The sequence below is a fragment of the Myiozetetes cayanensis genome, unplaced genomic scaffold (genome assembly GCF_022539395.1).
Source record: "Myiozetetes cayanensis isolate MyiCay16 unplaced genomic scaffold, myiCay2020 scf2-11, whole genome shotgun sequence".
In the NCBI taxonomy this organism is placed as follows: Eukaryota; Metazoa; Chordata; class Aves; order Passeriformes; family Tyrannidae; genus Myiozetetes; species Myiozetetes cayanensis.
Genome location: NW_026087411.1, coordinates 25,469,369 through 25,493,169, shown reverse-complemented (window position 1 = coordinate 25,493,169; position 23,801 = coordinate 25,469,369). Strand labels below are relative to the sequence as shown.

The window sequence follows — 23,801 nt, the reverse complement described above, 5'->3', positions numbered from 1 at the left end:
CTAGAGGAGAAATATAATGAACATGAGAAAATGACTTTAGCAAACTTGACTGATAAAGGGTTTTGTCATCATGTCTGAGAATAGTAAGTAGGTAATAACTTCAAATGTGTAAGCATATTCAAGAATTTTAATACTGTAAATAATAAACATTAAGAACATTTGTAATTTTTTTTAATGTGACTAAAGTTGCAATTATGTTTGCCAAAAAAATGTTCAGTTGTAGCTGAACTAAAAATGGCAATAAATGTAAAGATAAGCACACTGGAGTCATATTTTAAAGTAAACCATAAATGGATGAAAATAAACAAACAAACAAAAACAACAAAAAGCCCAAGACTTAAAAGGGCATACAAATATAGCTGCCTTATTAAATCCAGGAAAATTAAAGTTTAATAAAGGCTTGTCAGAAAAGATTTTAATTAACAAATTGAGTATTCTGAGCATTTCTACAGTATTTATCCACATAAATTTCTTCTGCAAGCTATTATTGTATTCCCAGTGGTGAATGCTTAGGATATACAAGAGAGGCTCATGGAAAATACTTAAGGAAAGACGCTGTATTAAAAATAGCTTTGTTTCTGCTGTTCACTTTTACCTGGTTTTGCAAGAGAGAGCTATAGCTTGCAACGTGTTAGTAAGGCCTGCATGCTCCCAAGTTAAAACAGGTGCAAGAACAAGCGTTTTTCTACACAGACACTTGGGAAGGTTAATATTAAATACCTGTATGAAGTTAAATTGATTGGGTAATATTTTGATTTAGTCCACTTTAAAGTAATGAAGTCCCCAAAGTTGATCTGTTTCCACCTAGGCAGGCCTAAGGTTCTATTTTTTATCCTTTTGCTTAAAAAAAATTACTCTTACTTCAATTCCCTCATCTATAAAAATGTAAATAATAATACATAGCCACCTTTATAATGAACTTGGTGTAATACAAATACACAAAATATTCAGTTTCTGATTCTCTACAGACATCAACTTGCCATTTTAGATACCATGACTAACTATGGAGAAAATACCGAGGTCATAAATAGTACTGTGGGATTCAAGCAAAGTCCTGAGCTTTTGTTTCCTTAAGGAAAGTAGCAAACTGCAATGGACTTGCTCATGCCTGCAACAGCATGACAGCATGCCAATGGCAGTACCATACATCAGGGCTTGCCAGGGAAATTGTGTGAACTGATCTCCTTCTTCGGACAGGAAACCCTGCTGCTCTCTTCAGTTTCTTCTGACCTTCATCACACTGCTGAAAAATTACTGAGTTGACCTTATTGAGTCAGGGCATAAAACGAACACTGTGACAGCAGTGATAGCATAGCAAAAACATACAGAAACTGGATTTAGGTGAGACTCTGCCCTGCCCAGGCATAAACACATAACAGCTCTGCCTGGGGGACTGGCAGCCATAAACTCCTTATGCTACTACAGTGCAAACCTGAGCCAAGACAAAGTCTTCCCTTTGCAGCCAAAGCACCCATCAGTCACTGTGTGCTGCCAAATAATGTATCAGTGGCATTACAAAGACTCTAGTGCTCAACAGGATTTCTTCCTAGTAATAGAAGGGTAGCACTGAAGAAGGAGAGAGTGCTGTTAGGCACTTTGAAAACAGCTGGTTTGGATACACTGACATAGTTGCAGATTTCAGTGTTCCATTTGTGTCAGAATAAAATGGCAGATTGGTGACGAGGTACCTGGCATGTTTTTGCCTTCAGTGTAGTCTGGCTCTTTAGCCGAAGACTTGCTTATGTCTTCAAACTTAGAAGATGGTTGAGGACTTCTTGCTCTATTTGAAAAGCATCCAAAAGTCAAACCACTTAGTCGCTGACACTCTCCAGGTTTTTGTGTTGAAGTAACAGATTTCTTGCCAGTAGCCTCTGAAGAACAGTAATTCAGAAGTCTCGTGTTAATGGGATACAACAAGCTATTCTACTGCTCTCTTTGCAGTGTAAAGTTGTTTTAAGGTAACTAGAATTTAGTAAAAAAGGTAATAAAAATTTACTATAGGAATAAAAATATATCTGATAACTCCCCATATCAAAAGAAACCCAGAGCTACATTTCTAGTTCTTAAAATTTGATTTTAACATAGGAAGAAAAAAAAACAACTAACAATTCCACAGTGTTAAGATATAAAACACGCACTTGATACAGAATGAAAACGTAGTGGAAATACCTGATTTTATTCTCCTATGACTGAAATTAAACCTATGGGTTGTTCTGGGATATCTAATTTGGAAAAGACTGTAGAACAACAGTATTAAGATATGTGATGGCCTTCCCTTTAGATTAAAATATTAAGAGAATCTGTAATAGGTGCTACAGCAAATATGTAAGAGTAAGTTCCTAGGCTTAGAAGGAAACGTGGAGGAAATGTTCGAGAGACAGTGAAAGCATAAATTGGTGAACTGTCTCAAAAAAATGAAATCTGTCCTTAGGGACATCTATTCTGCCAGAAACTGATATTAAACAACGCCGTCCATTCCTGCTCATAAAAATCCCTGTGGCAGATCCAGGAACAAAAGGCCCTTACACTACCTGTAAACTGCTTAAAACAGTATATAATTTATAGCCTGTCACCTGCATGGACATTGCAAATAGCAATAAATTTCTTAATATTTTTGAGTAACTGTTCTGTAACTGCATGTTGAAAACCAGCTGACAATTTCTTAGCGACTCAAAAAGCCTTTGAATAGATCTCTCAGAAGAGAATGACTGTAGTTGTAAAGTGCTGAAGTGTACAGAATTGCTACTGATCCACAAAATAACAAAGAAGCAAAACAGTCTAGGTTATCCATTAAAAGAAAGGTGCAACTTAATTTAAAAGCTTCATATTGTATATGTATGTATTTTATAAATATTTAAATTTTCATATATTATGCATAGTATGTGTGCATACACACACATATCTGCACACGTTTCTAAATATCTGTGTATTTACATGTATATATGAGATATATTATCAAGAGATGAGAGCAAACTAACAAAATTTTCAGATTATAGTAAATTGTCAATCAATCAAGTACGGAGAGGCCTGTGTGAACCTTCAGACAGACTTAAGAAAGTTGGTGAAGAGGCAACATGGTGGCAAATAAAATTCAACTCTAAACTCTGATTCAATCTGAAATAATGCTCTGTGGAGGGGATATTTCTCTTTCTTCTGTTTGCATTTTATAATTTTTTAAATTTACTATATCTACTTGAGGAGAAACCTGGTAATACTGTGGCTGAATTAAGATTTTGGGTCACTGTAATCAAATATAGTAATTAGAAGAATGTGATTAGTTCTGATTCCCAATTGACCATTTGCTAGGAAAAGCAGGTGCAGACTGACATTCATATATTCCTTAACAGTGATAAGACCACCTAGCTATGAAGAAGTGAAAGCAAAGATCTGTCATTAATCCAGTAAAATCTTACTACTTGCACAACCTCTTAAATTACAGAGATATCCGTTCACCCAACAAAAAACAATTGGGGCTTGTCTGTGTGTCTTTTCAATAAAAACTTTAATTATTCCTTCCTAACACCCTTCGTCATGTCAATTCATAGCATCTAAAATCTTTGTGTTTTCACAGAATATCTTCAGTCATGTAGATGCACAGATTAACAGGGAATAGAAAGAAGTATGCCATGTAGAGAGAAGTTTTTAAAAGATTTGTACATTTACCTTGCAGTTTAGATTGTACAGTTTTCATCTCTTTGGTTTGCTTTTGGTTGATCAAGCGAAGGTTCTGATTTTCCACCTCTAACTAAAAGCACATAAATGTAATCTCATCCATCAGTGAAACAATTTTTAAAGTCATTACATTGTTTAGATTTTCTCTGAATTTCTGCCTATGTCAGGACAGAACTAGTTCAAATAGTAACCTCCTCTCTGCTACTTCTCTTAATGCCAGTCTAGGCATTTGTTTATTCCAAACAATGAAATTCCCTGCAATGATTATTTGCTCAACTTCTGTTAAAATCATTCCCACAACCAAGCAAACCCAAGACTCCTTTAAAAATCCTTAATAAATAAGACAAAAATCTGCACTGGAATTTTTAATAAAAGCAGAGGGCTAGAATTGCAAACTTCTGTGCCACTTGGCAAACCCAAGAGCAAGCAAAGGAATTAGAGGGAACGATGGTTCTAATGCCTCCTACCGTCCCACAGCAAAAATTTAAAAAAAAAAAAAAAGTGCCAACAAACTTTATACAGAGCAGAGCAAAAGTCTTTCTAAAGGAATTTAAAACCAACAATGCATTGCTGCAGACCACTACTGGGAGGTAAAAGATGTTGATTCAAACTCCTGCTTCAAATTAGGCAGGGACTTGAATCTCAGTATCCCGTATGACACAGAGGGGAACCATCAATTCTACTTCCCACTGAGTGACAGTCACATATGTGAAACTAGCTTGAGATTCTCCATGTTTCAAACTAAGTAAATAGTTTGAATCATACTTGATTTTGTCCAAACTTTTTCAAGGTAATTTTAGCTAAATGTAATGGCATTTTTATTAAGTTATTTCAAAAACTCCTCTCACAGGCTAAAAGTAAATGTTACTTCTATTTTCTTACTATGAAAGCAATAATTCAATTGTTTTTTCAACTAGAGTGAGTATAACTTCCAGTTAACCACAACAGAGTAGGATTTTAACTTTTATGGGCAACTTTAAATTCTATACACAGGGAGGAGAAAGCACAGCTGCACACCAAAACTGACAGCCTTAGGCAGGGCTAAGACATGGTTATCTTACCACAGCAGAGAAAAAAGGGACACAACAGGTCTCTTGAGACTAGAGCTGGTGCCTCTGAAACTGTTCATGACTAAGAGTACTGTGGGCATTGTGAAATAAAAAAAATGATTGAGTCCTTTTTTTCTGCCAGGTCCCAGCAGAGCTGGTCGGCTTTCTGGGGATTATTCACACTTCAGGCATCTGCTTGAGCAAGCTCAAGTTTGCCAGCTAAGCTCTCTCAATTAGTGGAGAAGTTGACCTTCCAGAGAGCAGTTCTGGGCCCTTTCTCCATAAAGAAGACCCAGACATACTAGCTGACCAAATCAGACATCAGAGTTTAAGTGACATGGACCTTTAGTCTCTGTGCCATTGTTTTAATTTTCCCCTTTCAAGCAAATAACCGTATAGGTCAATGAAACTGGGAAGCTTTTCTATTTTACTACGGCACAAAGGCCTTTCACAACAAAAAGTCTAAAGGATATCCAGTCACACCATTATATTTTCTGTGTAAGTATTGTAGCAAGAGTTATACCTCATGGAGCTTGACTGTCACCCATTCTTTTATTTTAGCTGCTTTTTCTTCTATGATTTTTGCTTCTTGCAGTCTTATTTGCTTCTGGAAAAAAATTGACAAAAGCGTATTTTTCACTGAGTAATATAGTCTGCCTGAGTAGTATCTTCAGACACAAATCCTAAGATTGCTTGCAGTAATTCAGGCTCATGGGCAATATGCAAAATTGCAACAACAATTTTCAAAAAATAAGGAACAGGGCCTTCACAGAGGCTCATGTTCCTCTTTCCTCTAGGAAAAATGAAAGTTCTTCAGGGGACACAGTGAAGAGGAAGAACCTCTTTCCCCTCTTAAAAGTTAGATGTTCTTTCAAAGGAAGCCAGAGCACAATTTCCAAATAAATAAACATTATTCAAATTATATACTTCTCATGGGAACCTCTTTAGTCAAACAACAGAAATTATGTTAAACTTTTCTGTCCTCTATTGATCTTAAATTTTACTTTCCTTTTGTGTAATTAAGAATGGAATTGATGTTCCTCTTTTGTAACACCATTATTTCTAACCTGTTCTTCAAGCTGTTTTTCCAATTTTTGTATTATGTCATTTTTATCTTGTATCAGGATCTCCAGATCTTGACATCTCTTATACAGCCTGGTTTCTGATTCACTCGTTTGAACATTTGCTGCTTTTAATTTTTCTTCCATGACCTGCACCTATTTGGAAAGTCAAATATAAAGTTTAAGAAACATAATACTCCAAGTCAAAGATAGTAACCTAAACACAAAACACACCGCTAAAATTGCCTCCACACTCAGATTCAAGATAACCCTGCAATGTTTTGAAGCTTATTTGAGAAGAAATTCAACAGTTCATTATGTCTCCCTATGCATCTAATACCAACAGGACTGGCAAAACACCGGAAGACCTTATACAGATTTTGTTAAGAGGCTTCTAGTTTTGTAACACACACTTTTAGAATGCCAATATGGGAAGAATGCAATTTATCTACAGGGAGCTGTAGTTAGGCTTCATAAACAATGTTTTAATAAATAAACAATTGCACACTATAAAAAAACCCAGCAGGTTATCAGCAGCATTCTAAAAAATGGCTTAAAAGTACTTGGCTTGTAGTCAGGAATGTTTTCTAACTCCAAATTAGTACATGAACATTTTTATTCTTAAAATTTTCAGTTTCTATCTGTCTCAGAGTAAGATATGAAGAATGTTTTGGGAATACCAGAGATATATTCATAAAATGTCTACACTAGATATATCTGCCATTTGGAATTGGAAAGCAACTTTGGTTAAATATTTAGCCATGATCTCATTCTTTAGATGATGTAATTTCTACAAGAGGAACAAACAACATAGAATAGTCCTATTTAGAACCTGTACTGGATATCCTTGTTTTATTTTCTTACAGATCATCTAGAATAGGTCACTGTTTTCCATGTGCAGACATATCAAAGTCTCATGATGCATCAATGAAGAAGCTCATTACATGTATCTGTTTTTGATTTGTGATGTTAGCTTTGACTTTATTGACCTGAACTGGACAGCAAACAAAGAAAGGTGTTAGAAAGTCTCTGTTAAGACAAATCAACAGACATAAAAGAAACTGTCTTCTCCTTTTTGAGAAGAAATAGCAATTTTCTGAATTTCACTTCATGCACACAGTATCACACACATTAGCTAGTGATATTTTACAATATATATACCTGCTGAAATGCTCTCTCTGCTTGACGATCAGCATCTATAACTTGTTTCTCAAGCTGCTGCATCTGTAGACATATAAAAACATATAGTTAAAAGGCCATGCCTTCTGCCCGTTGCCAGAAAAAGGTATTTTCATGGACTGTTTTGAAAAAGGAAAGAATAGGCTGTGGGCAGGAGCATAAAAATAGGATAAACAGTGCATTGGACTGGGAAAAGAATTCATCATCATGGCTGTATTAAAACATTGTAAAAACTCTTCTACAGAAAAAAAAAATCAAGTTTTCTTCATAGTATAATTTTGTGGCTGCCATATGACATACTGTTCTTTTTTTTCTCTGCCATCAAGAGTAGAAATTCCTTTGTCAATAGCCCTGAAACTTTCTTCATGTGGGCTCAGAGTCTTAGAAAGTAGTGAGCTCCTTTATATCCTTCCAAAATTGGCAGGAGTAAAGCGTACTAGGCACATTACACAATTTGGACACTAATTCTTCTGAACTTGACAAATGGAGCCCTTTGGACAAATATGCTACGAGGCCTGTCCCAGACATTCCCACCCTCCGCATGATGAAGGCAGGATGTGGCAGAAGGGTCACGGTGGAGTCAGGTGCTCCACAGGAGCCATGGATGAAGACAGAAAAGAGTGTGACATGGAGGAGTTCAGGTCACCTCTGAGTGGGGGGAGACTCTGGTCTGTTATTTTATAATGTTGCCTAATGAATCACAGGCTCAACCTTTGCCCAGGGCCTTGGAAACCCCCTGCATTTTACATTATTTATTTGGAAGGCCTTCCCATTGGAATATGGAGCAGAAGAGGCCAGAAAGATATACTTTGTTTATATTTTGTTATGTTTTAAGTCTGATTTTGGTGACTTTTTAAAAAAGTAAACTGTGTAACTGTTAACTGAAGTAACACTTAAAAGTACATAAGGTACTCCATGACTTAAAGGGTTTACTGGCTCTCAGGAAAGACCTAGCTGAGACCTCAGTTCATCTTAAGAGAATGAAACATCAAATAATTAATATGGCACACTCAATATTCAGATTGAAAATTGTTCATAGAAAAGGATACGATACAAATAATGCAAATGAAAACCGTTTATTCCTTCTCCACTTTACTGAATGGTTTTAAAACAATCAGTTTCACCCTGTCCTGTTTTTTACTTTATTTCTGGCATCTTTCAGTTTCTTTTTCACTCTCCATCTCTTTTTTTTCTCTTGCCAATTATGTTGTCAATCACATGGAACTTTCAGCACCTCATCCAGACAAAGACATGGACTCACCATTTTCTATCAATCAATAACTGAAGATGGAGAAAATGGGTTTTCACTAACCCAAAAAAAAGATGTGACTGGCTTTCTAATACTTTCTCATACAATACAAAAAACCAAACTCTACATCATAATACCACCACTGATGCAAGAGCAACAAACATTTCACAATCCACATGGTTATGGTCGGGTCCCCGGTGAGTTGTTTTGCAAGAACAGTTCTTAGGATATGATCTTCCCAGTCATTCATGTACTTACAGTCCAGGCAGATGGACAGGGAGATAAGCCTTCTTTGTTCCTCTCTGGCCACATGTATTTAATTTCATATTTATATGACCTCACATGGAGATTTTAACTTTGAGTTTAATTTTTAGAATTTTGAATTCTAAGGTTGCTGTCCATCTGCCTTTTCTGGTTTTACATTCAAGTAGGAGTGAGGTTTGCAAGACTCAATTTAATATAGTTTTTCAGACAGTTTTTAGTGAGCTGAAGATTCAGAAATTGAGGTTATTTCTGCATATATGGTCAACTAACATTCTAATGCAGTAAAAGCACTATGCTAAACCACGTGCAGCTATTATATCAATATGGAACAAATATTCTGTAATATTATGACTCTTGATACTCTAGAATATTATGACAGAAAACTCCTTCAGATATTTATAATGTGAAGTTCATCACTGATGAATAGAAAGTTTTTCATCAACTTTTACAGGCAAACAACTTGTAAATGTGATTGACAATTCATTTATGTCCCGTAAGTAAAAGTAATTTCACCTGTAAGGTAGTATCAGAAATGTGACAGATTTAATAAATGAAATGAAAACTTGAAAATGTTGTTTGCCAAGTTCACTCTGTTGCCACTGCAGCTCAACTAGCTCCAACTTGGCTTAAACCTGAAAACAGCTAGTCTCTCTAGCAGTATCTAATTATCACTGAGTCACTGTACAAGCATTAAGCAGTAGTGCTGCTCTTCTACACAGCAGTTCGAATTCTGCATCATACAGTGCACTAAAGACCTAAGTTCCTCCCATGTTTGCACACTGAAATGACACAATGCACCTCTTTCTGGGTATATATACTGTTGCACAGGACCAGGAACATAATAGCATATTCATGTAGACAAAGAATATGATTTGAATACAGCTGTTGCTAAGATGAATGTAAAGCTAGGAGCCAAAGAAGCTGAGAGAATTACTAAGGGAAGGGTCATTCAGAGATTAAAAATGGAAGAACAAGGTTTATTTTTGCTTCTTTTATAGTTATCTACTTCAAGAAGGTATGCTAAGAAGCTTTGCATGGTCTCACCATACAGATACATCAATCAGCTTCCTGGCAACAACTAAACGTGAGATTTTATTTGCAACATTTCTAAAGGGTCTTGAATTTATTTTAGGAGACTCCTGTTAAAAGAAAGGAATCTATATTATTCAGCAAGAATGGAATACTGTAGTTACCAAATGTGAGCACTTCTAGTGAAGTTAAATTGGCCAGCATTTCAATAATTTGATGATACATAATAATTACTGAGTCCTGATTTTCTCTTTATTTAGAGTTTATATGGATTTGTTTTGCAGAGTCCTGTAATAATAATGAAACTTAAAAAATATATTACCCCCATTTGCATAAATAATCTCTAAACAATCCACAAAATGGTTTTGCCTGAAAAATTAAATTTACATCTATACTCTGACTGCTTTGCTTCTTTATAGGTCTGCAAAGTTAAACAGAAAAAATTATTGCTTTAGGATATTCTGAAAGCTATAAAACTTGTAGGGCAAAAGACTGGAACTAGTTCCAAAGGAAGGATTTCTCTTCACAAACAAAACCTCACCTAAAACCTTCTTAAATTGTGCGAGTTTAATAACAATGATCACAGCACTACTTCTCAGTAGTGAGAAATGAGAGAAGGTGAATATTTGTGACTGGGCTAATAGCTAATTGTTTAAATCAAGTTATGCTTTGAACTGATCAAGAATGAAATGCAGTGGTAAATCCTCCTTACCCAATGACTATGAAGACAATTTCAGACCATGGATTGATAGCTTATCCTCAAATAAAAATAAAAAAACCTCAACTTAAACTCACAATGGAAGTGGCAAGTAGCTGCAGTCATATCCACATTTAGAGGCAAAGGCCAAATGTGCTCTATGTATGCAGATGAACTCTTACCTATGGCTGCATCCTGAATATTGATGACCAACTCTGACTTTATACAGAACACGATTTGAAAACCAGAAAATTTTTAATTTAAATTATACCTCTGTCCAACCAACTTCTTTTCTAGATACATCTATAGAAATTGCCAGCATTGCTGGGTCTGAAATGTTACATATCAGCTGGTAGGCTAGACATTGCTTGAATGAACCACAGTCTGTAAAGTGAACAGACATAAAGTTGGCTTCCCAGGAGAAACATGCAGGGCCATCATGGCATTGATAACATCTGGCAAGTGAAGTATATTCAAGCTTAATTTTCTATGATTTCCTGGATGAGGTAACTTAAATAATGCCCCAGTTCAACAAACCTCTTATAAGGAATATTCTTGTCACCCACATGAGATTGGTGCATGTTCTTCCCAAAATTGATTAAGAAATCCAGAGATGTCCAGTCATAATATATACCGTGTTTGATTTTAGAGTTTTAAATATAAAGAATAAATGTTTTTTCCTTCTGTCTTTAGGTGAAAAATCCTCTTACAATTTTAAAAAAAATGCATTAGTGCATGCTGCATCAATTATCTAAACTATAGAAAACAGTATCTATTGTTAGAAACAGATTTGTTTTTAAACTTACTATGGAAATAACCACTCTACATCTGACACTCATCAAACTGAGCTATTTTTGTTCAAAAAATGAACAGAGAAATGCCACACATGAATAAATACTGAATCCTTTGAAGAAACATGGCAGCAATAAAAACCAAGAGGTGTACTGCCTTGGAGGTCTGGGCATTGAAGCACAACATATAGTTGTTGGGAATTCTGAACAATACAAAGGCAAATCATACAATGATTCTTTTTCAAAGGTCACCTGTAAGTTTCTTGACTGTATTCAGAAATGTTTAGCATATATATTTTTATGCAAGTAAAGAAATTTTCATTTGATTAAAGCACGTATTGCATGAAATCACTAAAGGGTATAAACTCAAAAATCATCACTCATAGATTTCAAAAATACTCCTTTTGTATGCATATATATATATATTGTAAATGTATGTTATGTATAAGAACAAACCCCTAATTTTTTACCCAAGTCAACTTTTGACATAACGATTTGTCCCATTCACACTTGAAGTTTACATTATAATCAGTGCATAATACACTGTCTCCTAGTTTTTAATACAATAAACATCACAGTTTCATCACATAGACTTTTTAGAAATCTTTTAAATAAAATAAATATAGGACATCTTTTAAATAAATAAATATAGGAAAAATACGATCACTAATGAACAAAGAGAAAAACCTCTCTTCTCTGTATGCTGATAATAGGTCTAAGTTTTCAAAATGAAAAATGAGTTAAAACCTAATGTGTCCGAAGCAGAAATACAGTCTGTCTATTGATAAAGTGCAGAACTTCCACTGATTTCAGAATGGTATGTTTAGAGTCTGGTTTTTTTCCTTGCATTTCAAATTTTCAATTCTTCTCATCTGAAAAAAAAAAATCCCAAACTACTTGTGGTTGAAAAATAATGTTCCACATAAGAAAAAGAGTAGTAAATCTGACCATTTTTAGATTCAGTGATTCAGTCCTCACACCATATAGGACTTAGCAAAACCAAAGAAACATGAGTATAAGGTTGCCTCTATAAATAAACAAATAGGAGAAGCAACTGAGGGATAAACACACCTGACAACTGTCTTTCAAAGGTGCAAGCAGATACAAACTGGTAATGAATAAACATAGACTGGCAATTAGAAGATCCTAATTTTTCACACTGAGTAAGAAAGAAGCTATAAAGGGAAAAGATCTGGCTTTTTTTTATCTTATGCTTGGTAAGTTTATAAATGGTTTAAAGAATATGCCTGCCAGCTATTCCGGAGCACTGCATGTGACCAAGATGTCCCTTTTTGTTTCTATACTCCTAGGTTTAGACCCAAATATTTCAACAAATCTATGAACTTCCACAGGAAAAGTCAGTACTCCTTAAAAGCAAGTGATCTGCTTGCCGGTCACTATGACAACCACCAGTTTTCATGGTTTAAAATATGTTATACCCAATCCATACATGTATAAAGCCTTGCATGTGTTTGTTAGTTAAAAGCAATGGCAAAACTGTTTTAGAAGCATTACTTACTCTTTTTACAAAAAGGTCTCTTTTTTGGTGATTTAGTTTGGGGAAATAGAGTAATATTCCACCTACTTCTGTAACTCATTTATTAAAAAGCTGGGTACGTTACATTCATATTTTCAAACATTATTCCTTCTGTCTTGACATTTCTCTTTTATGTATTATGTATTTTCCATAAGGGCAGTGTTAAATCTTTATAAACTACAACAAACTTCAAAATCTGACATTAAGCCACTGAACACCTAAAGATGAAACATCTAACAAACAAGAGATGTATAAATAAATATACTAGTATTTCACAGGAAAAGTAAACAAGAAGATACCTTGTACAGGAGGAATGAGCACATGCCCTGGGGAAGAAATACTTTGTTCTTTACTGGTTGATTTTTTTTTATCCCAAAGGAAATACAATAATTAGAAAGACTTATCTTTAATAGAACAGCTTTGCATTTTAACTAATTAATAGAAATATATTTTGTCACATAAATCTAGGAAAAGATACTTCAGACTCACCTATATCTATAAAACTAAATATGCCTTCAGCGAAAAATGAAATTGACTATTTTGTCACAATATCTTTTCCCTAGAACAAGACAAAACCTATGAAAATATTACTCAGTTTTTTAGTCATCAAAATGAAGAATTACTTTCTGTAGCTAATCTTCTTTTTGCCACAGATCTCCCCAAAAGGGCTAATGCTAAAGGCCGAGTCACCATGGGGCTCACATGTTCCTTAGGCTACTCACAGATCAAGCATGGTGAATTTTCTTGACTAGTTTACTGGTTCATAATATATGAAATTTTACTGTTTGCTATTATTTCCTACATGAAAAAAAAAAATCCTTAGATGAAAGATTTAGTTATTTGGTTTAAATCCCAAAAGTTACAACCTTATTTTTGCCTTCAAATCCCACCTGAACACCCAGCTAGGTTATGACTACTGCAACACACAGCTTAGCGCTCACAGTCTGTTAGTTTGCAAGCTGCCACTTTTCAATTCTCTCCCATGTTTCTTTTTCTCCCATCTTCTTCATTTTTCATACCAATTAAAAGGGAAAAGGCTAAGATTCATCTCATTATCAAAGCAGTGTCATAGGACATTTGCATATTCCTATGCAAATCTGCCATCTAACCTACTCCATTTTATCTTTGCCTGTCACACTGATATATGGAGTTTAAAAACAATTTGTTTCTTTGATGTCAGTTATATATATATATATATAGGTATGTAAGTCTACACAAACGCACACACAGACATATACACTTCTGCTGCTTCTGCAGATGGCTAATAGTTCTACAGTCTTCATCACAATCATGTTTACTTCTAACTACAGCAACTTCTGGCACTGTTCCCCTAAACAGGCAAAAGGCACTTCTTAACTGCAAGTCTCTCTTAACTCTCCTTTTTAGCACTTGGGCTCACTCAGATGAACTGTGCTTAGCACAAAAGCCTTTCTTTCCTTGGAACAAAATGAAACTTCCAAAAATTATCAGTCTCTATTTGCCCAGTTTCCAAAATGATCAGGCTCAAAATTTCTGTCATTCTCCATGATGAGACCAGTTTTACCACTGAGTTATATTTTACTTCTTTCAGCATGATTTTAAGAATGATTTTCCTCAAAAGGTTTTCCTAGTGGCCATTAAGTGGGTGAAAAGTACATATGAAAAACCCAATTGGAGCTCATTGTAGTAAAATTAATGATTTCTTCTGGAAACTGTATAAATTAAAAATATAGAACAGAAAAGCCCTGGGAGGGAACTCTTCCAGAACTGGTAGTCTAGGACAGCTGTCAGTAAATATACAGACTTGAAAAGTTAAATTCAGCAGTGGGATTTGCAGAGGCAGTGAGTGTAGTGAAGGACATCTGAGCAGCATGCGATGTTGGCTTAATAACTGTGCTTTTCCCAACATCAGTCACAGGACTTTCCTAAGCCTGGTAAAACACTAGGAATGTTCACTCTTTCTGGCTCTCATCTTTTCCAACTAAGATCTTGTCTTGATAGTTAAATTGCAGAGACACAATCATATATAAATTCTGTAGACCACCACTCTAGCACAAACAGACACTACCCTAACATCCAAAATCTTGAAAAAAGTGAAGATAGTTTAGCAAGGAGGGACGAAGCACTTTGGTGAGCAAAGGAAAAAGAAATCTCACATAGTGCTTAAAATGAAAAAGAGAAACGTTATCAAGAACTGCTTGTTGATCTGCTTGGTTTTGTATTGATCACTGTACTGCAACTGTGAAAATTCTATAGCTCTGTCGCACTGAATTGGGACTTCTGATTAGAGTCACAACATGAATGTTCATCTGAAACAAGGGCCCTGTCTTCATGCCACTGCCTGAGAGGATGGCTGAAGAATCAAAGGTACCACTCACTGCCAACATTTTACAAATTGAAAACTTGACTGAAACTGAATTTATTAATGAAATTAAAGGGTATAGGACACTCAGGAAAAAGATGTTGAAGGAGCAAGAGATTCTAGAAGTATACATAAGGCTACGCATTGCAATTTGAAGACAACAGATATTTAAAGTCTGAAAATACTTGCCAAGGGAATGAAAATTAAATGTGCCATTTCTAAGAGCAAAAATAGTTCCTACCATGAAAAATGTAGAAAAAACATCTTGTAGCTTCTAAAAATGAAATGCTAAACAAATATTAGATCAGCTAAGAATCTGCACAGGTGGCTGCCCACTATCAACAGCTTCCACAAACTTCCCCATCTCAGGTGGGTTGGAATAGAATTGATGACCTTATCTCCATACCACCTGAGGGAAGATATTAATCCTCTGGCCTCACAGCAAGGGCTGTGCTCTTCATGCCATTACCCAGCCAGGCCCCTACAAGAAAGGCTAATTTATTGCTTCCTGAGTTCTTTTTTTTTTTTTTTCATCTCCAGCCTCCTCAGAAAGAATGTAGTTTTAAGATGTACAAAAACAACAAAAAACCCCCTCTACTGTTATAAAAAGGCATATCATAAACTTAATAATAGACATGGCATAAAAATGAAACTTTAAGAAAAATGCGTAGCTATTAAAAAGGTGTAAACAGACCTAAAACTCTAGCCATAGAAATTTTTATTCTCTTTAACTCTTGTTGTTTTCTCCTATATCTTCTTAATTGCATCTGAATGTATTTTCTATCACAAGAAGTCTTTTAAGAGCAATGAAATACTGAAAAATAACTTTCATTTGAATAATTTTGCTTCAATAGTACTTTGCTCCCTTTTAGCTTACCCTTCAAAATCTCTTGAATGGAAATACTCATTGTGCTTTTTTTACAATTTTCATATTAGCAATCACTGTATAAGTCAAATATGTTATAGACTTTGCCTCTGAAAACATTAAACATGAAATTGTCATGCCAGAGATCACAAAACATACTGCATCTGCTTCATTTTCAAAGGTCAAATGATATACCATAAATAGGACTGTGAAATGAATAAAAATACAGTGGGACCTGGATTTAGCTGTTGGTTTGTAAGATAAAGTCTGAAATGTGTTATGCTTTGGAATATGTAAGAAATAGTATTTGGCCTAAAAGTTGGTTATCATTCTGTTTTCATAAACTGCACAGAAAGTATAAATATTATGGCATTTATCGTCTACACACTTGGTTGCCAGCTGAGCATGTATACTGAGAATATCCAAATGGAAGGTTAAAAGCAAACAAACCAATATACATATGAAAATAACTTAATGCACAACATAATGACCCTCAGCACTGAAGGAAACAAACTTGGGAGATGTTCATGTGAATGCTGAGTATTACTGGACAGCCCATAATGCAACATTTGGGTTAGTGCCATATTCAGTCCTTGCAGGGTCTCATGAAAAAGAAATTCAGTGGAGGCTGTCAAGTGGGAATTTAACACAGTGATGTAGTTCTCCCACTAAAAGAATTTTTTAGCAGTAGAAAGAACATTAACTTTACACCTGATGTTGCACACATATTTTAGGTGAAAAATGAAAACAATGAAGGTCAGTAACTTTTCCTATGACTTGAAATGCCAGCGGGAAGCTTAACTTTCAGTATAATATTGTAATCTTTTATTCAAAAAAGTTTTTTTTTAGTAAACTCTTCATATACGTAAGACTCAAGCTGCATTAAAATAAAGGCTTCTGCTTAAAACTCAGTTGCACAGCCATCCTAAATTTGGCATACTAGGATACTTTCTACATCATTCCTTAAATTCCTGTAAAGACCTCTCCCACTTACAGCAGCAGCTTCTGCTTAAAACTCCAACAAGGTCTCTTTCTTTGCACGTTAGATTTATAAATATAGACTCTTTACTTGGCAAAATGAAAAAATATTAAAAACTCAAACAAATAAACAACAGTGAATGGATTACGTTTTCTGAAAACACTGTGTATTCTGTTGCTTCTCTCTCTTCTTCTCCCCAAGTTCACTAAAAAGTTTAAGTTCTGCCAGACTGCAGAAACACATTTACAATGCAAATTTCTCAACCTCCTCAACCACGAAGGTTCAAAGATTAGTACTCACTAAACTTACAAAACCAGTAAATAGTTTGTTTTTCTAAATCAGAACACATCTACTGGAATAACATACTCAAGACTTTTCATATTGACTGCTCATTTATTTGCAGGGCCAATATTAAATAAGATAACTATGTGAAGTCTTTAATTTCTAGTGTGTAAGAAGAGTACTTCAATTAATCCACAACCTGAATACATTTACAGAAGTACACAGGTCACAGATACAAATATTGGAAATAGATAGATTCAAACAATCCCTTATTTAAATCTCATTTTAGACTAAGTTATACAGCAAATACAAGTGGCAAAACTCAGTGGCAGTTTCTGAAAATCCCTACACATAGCGTAAATAGGATGCAAACTCCTTTTCCTGATTCACTGTCTTGAAGAGATATCTCTCAAACACATGCAGAGAAAGGCTAGAGAATTATCACCAATTCATTTCTCTTACCTTCCTGTAGAGAGTACCTGTGTTTGTCACAATATCATTCTTACACAACAATTACATAGTATAATACCCACAGGGTTTTATGTCTGTCACGCCACAGTACTGTGATTTCTGTTGCTATTTTGAAGTGCAACACTGTCTGATGCTATTGTTCAATGTTTTAGTACACATTTCATAGCATAGAGATGATTGTAAACAAAACCACAAATAAAGGCCTGTGCTAATCAAAGTGAGAGTCAGAATTATTTGTGTGCTTTGCCAATTTGTTTCATTCTGTAACAGGTAATAAATAGGTACTAGGAAGTACCTATAAAAGCTGACATCAGCTGTATTGTTCTCATCATTAGTATCAGGATGATCATCAAGTACTGGCCAATCAGAACTTCGTTATTCACTTTGCTATTTCTCAAATATATTTGTGAGAAACAGTTCCATGCAGTTTAATTTCAAATTACTGTGAGTCTATCTTTCCTTTAACAAATACTGAGAATTGTTTGTGTCATTTGAAAAACTAAATATGTGGAAAAAATAACCACTGGATTACTGGCAAACAAAACCAACGCGCAAATACATACAAACACTTTAGTTCTCTTTTTTGAACATGGTTGGTTTTGAATTCTTCAAGATTGCTAAGTTTGCAAATGAATATCATCTCATTTTGTTGAGCTCTAACCAGTCTTGGATGCATATCCCTGCTGAACTCCAGGTGGTGAGTGAAAGATTCATATCATGAAGTCAAAGTGACAAAGTAAGGAGAAGGATCATTTTTCAGGAAGTCTGCTAATGCTCTGCTCTGCAGAACAGCATATCAAATTATCCCAACTGAATACTTGGTGGACCTGTGGTCTTTGCCAGAAAATGTTTCTCCCATTTGTAATTCCTGTAAACACTTTACTTTTTCTAAAATTTCTGAGAAAGATAAGGCAAACCAAAACAAAAGGGCAGTAACATGACAAGTGCTTAAAATTTTTTAAACTATTCTCAAGTCATGTTTATGACAGATATGAGAGCGTAATTTGCCTTTGAGTGCTTTGTTTCAGGCACAGTGCTGAAGATTTGTGATTTTATCCCCCTTGTTCTGTTTGTTTGGGGATTTTTAATGCCAATATTTGAAATTATATGATTATGCATATATTTCTGTTAATTTAAGGGGATATTTCTAGCAGTTAACAGCCTGTAAATGAAAATTGTAAAGGAACAAAGTGAAAAGTCAAATAGAAAGCATTCAAATTTCTAAAATATTGTTCTTTAAACTCAAATTGTTTTGTGAAGGGCTGTTCATGAATCTTAACTTTTTGGTTGCCAAAACTATAATCAGCAGCAGCCACATAAAACATGGTAGTTATGGCTGCTGGAAGGTTCCCAGAAAAGTCATGTCCACTGTTTAGCCACTGGACTTCCATCCCGAATCCCGAAATGCAGTGATCCAAACGGGGTAAAGAGACAGAACAGATATGTATGACCTAACAGCTCCAACTGTGTAAGCATCCAATAATCTTGTGGAGTGTTACAGCAGCCACTATTGTACTCTTTGATGGATGTTCTCCTCCAAGACTGATGATAGTAACTTATTAGGTTATCTGTGAGCCTTGCAAACTGGAATGAAAGACACAAGTAGCTTTTTTTATTCTTTTTTAGTCCTTTTTTATTCTTTTTTTTTATTCTTAAATGAAATTTCAAAGGATGGCTTTTAAACAGCTAATTGTTCTTTCAAAACCTAATATTCTGCAACACCTCTTCAATGAGGGTTTGCCATACAGCAAAATTGCAAGATTAGGTAAACAGTTTAGAGTTTCTAACTACACTGCTTTCTAATAGCAATTAAGTATATATTTAAACAATATTCTTCAAATTAAATGATACAATACTTTCCAACTTCCTGGGTCCCCAGACTCAGGTGATAAGCCGTAGTCGGAGGTGTCTTATTATAGGAAAATAAAATCTGGTAAATTACATGACTCAGTCAGAAATACTGGGGAAAATAATATTACTGGATTTTCTCTGCAATGATTTCTGTGTCCTAAATCTTAAATAATAAATGTGTTAAATATTAACTTCAATGTTGTAAAAGTGATTACTGGATACATCTTTTTTTCTGCAGAAGAGTTGCCAGTGTGCTCTTATTTGAAAATGAACATTTCTTTCTGGCAATTCTGATGTGTGAAATTCTTTTACAGCATTAAAACATACCTGTTTTCCATGTATTTTGTTTTAAAATGCCTTCTGAAAAAATCTCAGTACTTGTAATCTCAAACCACGACATGTGAGCAGTCCCCATTATAAAATAATTTATAGAGCATTAAAATTCATATGATGAGACCCACCTTTTCCGCTAACAATTCTCTGATCTTGCTTGCTTGGAGACGAAATTTCATTAACTGTGACTCCAAAGTTAAACATCTTTCCTTCCAGTTTACAGTACCTTCTGGCTCCGAAAGTTCAGCCATATTTATGCTGGAAAAAGAAAGGGAAAAAAATCCCCATATCAAATTGAGTATGTATTTAATGCCTGACTTTTTTACTATGCATACTAACCTATTTTATATAAATCTTAAGTGCACAAATTTTATATATGTACAGTTTCATAAAATTTAGTAAAAATACACTAGTTTACAAAAGTCCTATCCATAACTATCAAACTCTGAAATATTTGTTGTTAATACTTTGATTTATCACATTTTAATTTCTCTGAAAATTCTGGGGCTGCAATTAGTTTTCCTTGATAAGCAGAGACACTTTACAGATTTTAACTTAAGTTACTGTATATATCCTTTCTTACACAGAGGCTTGCAGAGAACTGAGCTTTTGCTTAGGAAATGCCTTACATAGGTGTAACTGCCTGTGTGTTAGTAGAACATTTGGTTTTATGCAAGTTTAATGTTTGGCAGATGACTCTTTTTAAAGTGTTTTAAAATTCTTAATGCCTAATCAAATTTGGTTTAAAATTGAATATCCTTAATGAGATGCAAAGGGGAGCTTCTGATTCCAAATGCAAAGGCAGGTGAGCAAATGGTTCCTAACAGACCCCACACACGAAAAACAATCCCTTTGCATTAGGTGTTGCAGATCTCAGGACAGCTTAGTTCATGCATGTTTTGGTTTCAAATCTGTGCTTTTATCCCCATTTAACTGCTCATGCCTTCTGGAAACTAATCTCAGTGCCCTTCTGGACAAGCAGTACTGGAAAAATTATTCAGGATGAGAGCTGGCTCATCATGGTTTGAGTCAGAGAAGCCAAGAAAATCATCTGTGTGCAAGCAGAAGGGCTGGGCTCTGCTGTGTTCCAAATGTTTGTAGACAGTTTAATAAAGAGTAAGTGGATGGCTGAATGTAACCATTCAGTCCAAGAAGTTCTCTTGCTAAGTAAAGGCCCCAGCCTTTGCAGAGCTTTGAACACTTAAGTGTTGCTTTGAAAATGAAGCCTGAATAGCATCTAAGTACCCAATTTATCTCAGAAATTACAAACAGATATAAAAACTCCATTCAGTGGAAGGCATATGGAAGGCAACAACAAAGAAAAAACTACATAAGGTTATATTGCATGTTTGTCACCTATGCCATGAACAGTAAGATCCTCACAAGGAAAGGCAAGTAGCCACTATTTTCAGTGTGACGAAGGAAAATCATGTGTAATACAGATCTCCATACTGCAAGTCTTGACACAGTTAGCATGGATTAATATGTAACAACTTGGAGAGCTCCCCTTCTCATGACTTCTCCAGTCCTTCAGAAGCCTAGTTTCGTTGGAGGAGGTAGCCCCAGCTGATACTCCTCAGCTGGAGCTGGACCTATGCATTTATCTTTTCCACTGCTTCTGACAACAGGAAGAAAAAAGGTAAAGGCAAAGCATCACAAGACAGATCAAAGTCATGAGCAAGATTCCAAAAAGTCCTTCACTTCACTACAGTAATATTTTCTAGTTCTCCTCTAAATTTCCCATGTCTTGCATTACTCTCAAGTTCATCATAGCTCAACAGGTGAAAAGCTGGCTCAAAATCTTTCCTGTCCCATACCCTAATTTCCTTGTTTTTTTCACTCCATATCTTAAGTTAGAAGAAAAATTAGGAAATAAAAACTGAATAAAATTTGTCAGTTTTTCACCACATTCACTTGTCTGAAGATAACTGCTCCATTCTTGGCTCTTTCTTCCTCTTGGTCCTGCAAACTATGATTCAAGCTGCTAAGCCAGAGGTTACAACCATCCCTATTCAGGAATCTCCCACTTGGGAATCCCCACGGAATCACTAGGATTTATGCATGTTATTAAGATAGTTTCCTGAGCCAATCCTACAACACTCGAGTTCTAAATTTTAAGTACACAAGCATTTCAACTGCTATCCTTCGAGGTGACCAAGACACCTATTGTGTCTTTTACCGTTCCCCTCCCATCTTTTAAGCTTGGCAGAAAATTCCTTTGACTGTCAGGGAAGCAAGTTGCTCACCGTTGTCCTGTCCCTAATCCGTGCTCTTCTCTCCTTATGCAGAATCCCCCTGTTCAAAGGGAAAAGGTGGCACTTCCAAGCAGCAGCTTCTCCTACTTGACAGAGGGAAGAAAAAGTTTCAGCTGCAGGTTGATCTGGACAGACAGCCTGGACGCTGCTCTCCTAAGTAATGAGGAGTGGCAGTTTGCTATTAGATTGTCTATTTAGCTACATGAGACAAAAAGGGACGCAGCCAACATCTGGTTAACAGTGGGATATTTCAGTGTTTGTGGCAGTGAAAACCCAAACGGATCAAGTAATGAAAGAATTTTTGCGTTTCGGTAGGACACAATATTACAGGGTGGAGTTAAAAATGTTTGTCTTTCAACAGACAAAACATTTGAGTAGATGGATTTCTGGCAGTGAACAGTGTGTCCAGCCAAGTAGTTTCTCAATGTCCAAGCTAATTAATATTCCACTGTATAAACATTACAGATAAAAAGATTGAAAATAACCTTTTTTTTATGGTGGGTTGTTTGCTAGACATCGTAATAATTTACTTCGCATTTTCCAACAAGCCAATGGGTTCTGAAAATATTTACAGGCACATAATACACTGTTTACAATTGCAGAGTGAATGATCTTACTTAGAATCAATGACTTCCTGTTTCTTGTCCGATTCCCCAAGGGAGGAAAAAAATGAGTTCATCTCTCTTGGCTTAATAGAGTACTCTGAATCAGCACTCAAACCTACTCAGAGTCCACCCCTTCTTCCTGCTCCAGTTCCCACCGCAAAGCCCTCTGTATCCCCCGAGTCTTTAAAAATTAAATCTTTTGAAAAGTAAACTAAAAAAGCACACATTAAAGCCTTAAGTTCTAATTATGTCATCAAAAATTAATTGAGACAAGTTTGACAAGTCTGGAAAGATTAAATTCATCATTTTCATTTTTTAAGTTTATAAACCTCTTTCTAGGCTTCAAGAAGTCAGAATGTCACATTCTCCCCAGAGGCATTGATATAATTTCCTTTTCTTTGCCGTCTGCTTGGAAATTATCAAAATACACTACAGGGAGAAGGAGGGAACAGTGTTCTAGCTTTTTGAAGCATGTTAAAAAATTTACATATTCCTTATCGTACTGTCAAGTGTTTTCCTCTCTTTTTAACAAAACTGAGTGTTTTGTTAACTAAATGCTTCACATTCTGTCCATATGTTCTGGATGTCCTTTCTATGCTGGAGAAAGCTTGCTAAGTTCTTCCGTTTCAACAGGCATGGGTTTGCACAAATATATACCTCACCATCGCAAAATGTTCACCAGCCCAAATGCATTTGGACTATACCTCTCGAATTTCAGGTCCCTTTCTTCCACGTTTTCATCGACACTTACAAATTTTTCTGGAGCCATAAAGGTTGGACTGGAGAAGGGAAATGATGAGATACAAAGTGGACCTGTTTAGGAATCAAGGAAGTCATTCTCAAGTTTGTTGCTGGCCGGGGCCCTTACTCACCTCCAAACACTGGTAACTTTATTTTCCATTTGACTCATTTTGCATAATTCTGTGTTCAGACAAACTGTAGCCTAAACTGTTCAAAACTTCCTTCAAAATCTCATTTATGAAATCTCATTCTACTGCTTCCTAGATATTGAGAAGTTTGGTCCCCAGAGAAGTTTGTTGTGAAACAACATAGTCAGCCAGGGCCCCCCCACTCCACTCCCAGGCAAAGACCCCCGCGTGCCCCCCTGATTTCAGGGGCCAGGCTGATGGCTCCCAGCTCATTACTGCCTGCTCGGCTTCCCAGGGAAATGGCACAGCTGAGGGCTCATCCGCATCTGCATTTGACCAGTGTCAAATGCGTGCAGCAAACAACATTAAAGCACACAAGATCGTTTTATGTCCTTTGCCTGATGACAGCAATTTTTACGGTC

The 23,801-nt window shown here is 35.6% G+C and overlaps 1 protein-coding gene across 3 annotated transcripts in view; it reads right to left on the bottom strand.

Moving 5' to 3' along the window:
• Positions 1 to 23,584, bottom strand: part of PLEKHH2 (pleckstrin homology, MyTH4 and FERM domain containing H2) — a 51,938-nt gene extending 28,354 nt beyond the window's left edge. The window contains exons 1-8 of one of the 3 annotated variants that reach the window (XM_050314490.1): positions 21,897 to 23,584; positions 21,007 to 21,265; positions 19,779 to 19,908; positions 6,944 to 7,006; positions 5,789 to 5,938; positions 5,245 to 5,328; positions 3,664 to 3,745; positions 1,689 to 1,871 (exon numbers count right to left, since the gene is read on the bottom strand). In XM_050314490.1, coding sequence (XP_050170447.1) covers positions 1,689 to 1,871; positions 3,664 to 3,745; positions 5,245 to 5,328; positions 5,789 to 5,938; positions 6,944 to 7,006; positions 19,779 to 19,901 — 685 coding nt within the window. In that variant the 5' untranslated portion in view covers positions 19,902 to 19,908; positions 21,007 to 21,265; positions 21,897 to 23,584. The remainder of the gene's footprint in view (positions 1 to 1,688; positions 1,872 to 3,663; positions 3,746 to 5,244; positions 5,329 to 5,788; positions 5,939 to 6,943; positions 7,007 to 19,778; positions 19,909 to 21,006; positions 21,266 to 21,896) is intronic. The other 2 variants (XM_050314488.1, XM_050314487.1) reach the window with 2 other exon arrangements.
• Between the last annotated feature and the right edge of the window lie 217 nt (positions 23,585 to 23,801).